This window comes from Rhagoletis pomonella, unplaced genomic scaffold, assembly GCF_013731165.1.
Source record: "Rhagoletis pomonella isolate Grant_MI unplaced genomic scaffold, Rhpom_1.0 Rhpom_scaffold_13968, whole genome shotgun sequence".
Lineage (NCBI taxonomy): Eukaryota > Metazoa > Arthropoda > Insecta > Diptera > Tephritidae > Rhagoletis > Rhagoletis pomonella.
In genome coordinates, this window is record NW_023472491.1 from 1 (window position 1) to 4,084 (window position 4,084).

Genomic DNA, 4,084 nt, shown 5'->3' on the forward strand with positions numbered 1-4,084 from the left:
AAAGGCTGTGTGCCGCTTGTCTACTTTGTCTGGCTTCTTCGTTTTTGAGCAGTTCAAACACATCGGTGGGCTCCATGAGCTCCTCGATGGTTTGGAATTCACTTCTTTTAACGAAGAGTCGGTATTCTACTCGCAGGCCGTCATAAATACGTTCTAGGTGGTTTTCGTGGCACATGACCGGATGTTGTCGGATGAGTGTCTGGAGGGCGAGGATGTAGTCCTTGGCCTTTTCCCTGTGCATCTGTTTCCGCTGGCGAATTGTGTCTTCTAGCTGCGTTATGTGTCGTTTGGGCAGAAAAAATTTTTCCGCCCGGCACGAAATCCAGCCCAGGTGGTTATTTGTGGTAAATGCCCACAGCACGGGTACTGCAGCCAATGAGGGCGGCGATGCCGATCGTGACGGCAGTAGCAGTCCCTTGTAGTAGTGACGGCCCTGCGGTGATGTGGACGGTGGCATAATTAGTGGCGAGGGCGGTAGCGACCTCCCGTAGGGAGAGCAGTATTTGCGGCCCTAGTTATAACAACGGGCCCCTGATGAGTAACGGCGGTGACAGCGGCCCTGGATGGCGATGATGTTAGCGGCAGACAGCAAGTAGCGGTCCTTGGTAGCGGCTTGGCCTAGGGGCGGCAATGATATTGGCCGCCCAATGGTGAGGAAGGCGGCAGTCCGGCCCTAATGAAGGACGAGGGTGACAACGGCCCTGGATGGTGATGATGTTGCTAGCGGCCCTGAAGGGTGGCGGCTCTTGGCGTTGCTTTCGGCCTGGGGCGGCAGCGATGCTAGTGGCGGCCCGATGATAAGGAAGGTGGCCACTCGGCCTTAAGAAGCGGTGATAATGATGACAGCCCTGGATGGTGATGATTGGGCTAGCGGTCCTCTTTAATAACAACCGGTGGCGGTTCCTCGTTGTAGTCTTGGCCCAGGGCGGCAGTTAATATTGGCGGTCCGAAACGGTCACGGAAGTCACCTACGGAAGCTGGTCGTCAATATGTTCCCACAAACCGCCAACCTATCCCGCAGGCAGAGCCAGGGGCGCTCGAGGTTACACGCCCTAATCCGTCCCGATGCGCTCCGTGCCTACCTACGGCAGCTTGGTCAGTCTGTATTCCCCATGTGCAGAGCCAGGGCCGCTCGAGGTTACACGGCCTAAGCCGTCCCGATGCGCCCCGTGCTTACCCATGGGTGTGAGACGGTACGTATTCAATCGTGGTGGGGGAGGGGGGGTATTCCCCCTTTCACAGGCCCCCTCAACCTCTCAGCCTTTCCCGCAGGACAAGCCAGGGGCGCTCGAGGTTACACGGCCTAAGCCGTCCCGATGCGTTCCGTGCCCACCTACGGAAGCTGGTGCTGGCTGAGTTGGCGTTAATCAACTTAAGTCGGTTGTTAGATAAGCAATTTGAGAAGCGAATGAAGATCGCAATTTTCGGCATGTTTGCGCAACAAATTCTCGCGGAGTATTGGCGTGTACGAATGCTTTGCACTTTTTCGTGCTTCTCTTTGGTTGTTCTAACGTATGGGTGTATGTATGTATGGTTGTATGTATGCATGTAGATCTGTATGTATGCATATAAACATGTAGCGTATGTATGGCTGGATGTGGATATGTATGTACGTATGTATGTAGGAGGCATGTGTTGCCCTGTTTGGAGCGCGGGAGGGGTCTGATGAAATCGGCGGTGACGATTTCCCAAGGTCGTGAGCACTGCATCGTAGCCATCAATCCTTCCGGGCGTCATTGCTCCACCTTGTATGCTGCGCACAACAGGTACCCACGCATATGGTTGCTTACATCTCGATACATCCCTGGCAAGGAGTAATTTTCTTGTGCACCTTCCCGAGGTGTCCTGCCGCGGCGGCGTCGTGGACTTCTTTAAGGATCTTTTCCCTTTGGTTAGCGGGGATGCAGAGCTTCCATTGCGGGGCCAGGGAGAGTGGATTTGTTGGTGCTATATGTTGAAATAGTCGGCTGTTGATCCACTGGTAGTCGGGGTTTTGTTCGCGTTGCGTCTGAACTTGGTGTGTCTTCCTGTCGTACCAACTCGTACGTTGTTGGGGGCTGGCAGCGGGCACCGTGATAGTGCGTCAGCCACCACGTTTAAAGATCCCTTTCGGTACTCGATCTCGAAGTTGTATTGTTGTAGCTCAAGTGCACATCTGGCCAGACGCCCGGAGGGGTTTTAGAGCGAGTGGAGCCACTTGAAGGAGTGGTGGTCGGTGATAGCAGTGAACTGCTAGCCCTCTAAGTATGGTCTCATTTTTCGAATTCCCCACAGGAGAGCCAGACATTCTTGTTCCGTAGCTGAGTAACGCTTTTCTAAGTCGGACAGACTTGGCATAGGCCACAATCTTCTCTTGATCCGAATGGCGCTGAAATAAGACCACGCCGAGTCCTTCTCCGCTAGCGTCGGTTTGTAGAAAAAATGGTCAGTTGAAGTCTGGGCAGCAGAGTATTGGTGCGGAGGTAAGTTTTCCCTTGAGTGCCTCGAATGCGTTGTTCTGTGATTCGCCCCATGTCCAAGTTTGGTTCTTTTTGAGTAACTGGTTGAGGGGCACCGCGAGTGTGGAGAAGTTAGCGATGAAGCGGCGGTAACAGGAGGCAAGTCCGAGGAAGCGGCGAAGCTCCTTGATGGTTCGGGGCGCGGTCACTTCCCGTACCGCGGCTACTTTTCCAGGGTCGGTGTGTATCCCTTCAGAGCTAACGATGTGTCCCAAGTAATGCAGTTTTTGTTGTACAAAACTGCATTTCTCGAAGTTGGTTTGCATTTTGTGGTTCTGAAGTCTATGAAAGACTTCGCGTAAGTAGGTCATATGTTCGGTGAACGTTTCGCCTAGCACGATGATATCGTCTAAATAGGCGAACACTTTTGATTGCAATTCCGGGCCGAGTATAGAGTCGAGGGCGCGCTGGAAGGTGGCTGGGGCGGAGTGTAGTCCGAAGGGCATTATCTTCCATTGAAAAAGTCCTCGGCCGGGGACGGTGAAGGCGGTATATGGCCGAGACTTCTTGGCTAACGGTATCTGCCAATAGCCGTTCTTTAGGTCGATGGTTGACATGTATTTTGCTTCTTTTAGCTGGTCCAAAATGGCTCCGATTTGAGGCAGTGGGTACGCGTCGGGTTCACTAGCGGCATTGAGTTGACGATAATCAATGCACATCCGCCAGGTTCCTTGTTTCTTTCTGACTAGTACAATTGGTGAGCTGTATGCGCTCCTGGAGGGTTCTACCTGGCTAGCGGTGAGTAATTCGTCCACTTCGGTGTTTATTACCTGCTGCATTGCGGGATTGCGCGGGTAGTAGCGCTGCTTCAGCGGTTGGTTGTGTCGAAGTGTAATGGTGTGTTCGGCGGCTGTACTTGGTCCGGCGATTTTGGAGAACAGCGTCTTGTGGTGGTCCAAGAAGTGGGTTTATTCCTGATTTTGTTCCTCATTTAAGTGAGCCCGTTCTGTTAGGCAACACAATGTGGGTTTGGGCCTCGGTGACGTGTCGGGATTTAGTGGCTGGCCGTCCAAAGTCACAACAATGCCTCGCTTTGACAGGAAGTCCATTCCTAATATCATTCGTTCTGCTAGGTTCGGGATCACTGCTACCGCTGTGCGTGTGAATCGCTCGTTATACTTGATTCTGACGGGGTAGGTGTGTGTACTGGCAACGCATGTCTGATCCGCGAGTTGGACGTTCCGCTTATTAGGCTGAGGTCGGATGTTGAGTCGCTCTAAATGCACGCGCGTGCTGTCGTCTACGTATGTTAGAGTGGCTCCGGTGTCCACCAGTGCTCGTACGTGTAGGCCCTAGATGGTGACGTCGGCGTAGAAGCGACCGTCGATACTTCTCCATTCGGATTGCACTGTAGTGGCTTGGGCGATGGGTGGCGCGGTATTGATTGATTTGGGGCATGGGCAGTTTCTGGAGAAAGTTCCGTCTTGACCGCAACGGGAACAGAACAGTCGCCGTGGGTAGTGACAATGGTAACGCTGGTGCCCACGCCTTTTGCAGCACCAGCAGGTATTCCTTGCGTCGTACCGGTTACTTATGGTGGAAAGGCTGTGTGCCGCTTGTCTACTTTGTCTGGCTTCTTCGTTTTT

At 53.3% G+C, this 4,084-nt stretch overlaps 1 protein-coding gene across 1 annotated transcript; it reads right to left on the minus strand.

Annotated features, from left to right (window-relative positions):
- Nucleotides 1–2,331: 2,331 nt before the first annotated feature.
- LOC118757055 (uncharacterized mitochondrial protein AtMg00860-like) lies at nt 2,332–4,078 on the minus strand. Its single transcript, XM_036491788.1, has 2 exons — nt 3,618–4,078; nt 2,332–3,019 (listed from the first exon to the last, which is right to left on the minus strand). The coding sequence occupies exons 1-2, from the start codon at nt 3,654–3,656 to the stop codon at nt 2,426–2,428; spliced, it is 633 nt and encodes a 210-aa protein (XP_036347681.1). The 5' UTR covers nt 3,657–4,078; the 3' UTR covers nt 2,332–2,425.
- Between the last annotated feature and the right edge of the window lie 6 nt (nt 4,079–4,084).

Bases quoted from the DNA above. Each gene is read 5' to 3' on its own strand.
- LOC118757055 (XM_036491788.1), bottom strand. From the start codon at position 3,656: ATGCGTTGCCAGTACACACACCTACCCCGTCAGAATCAA. The intron at 3,020-3,617 runs GTATAACGAGCG...GGCTATTGGCAG, and splicing joins ACCTACCCCGTCAGAATCAA to ATACCGTTAGCCAAGAAGTC.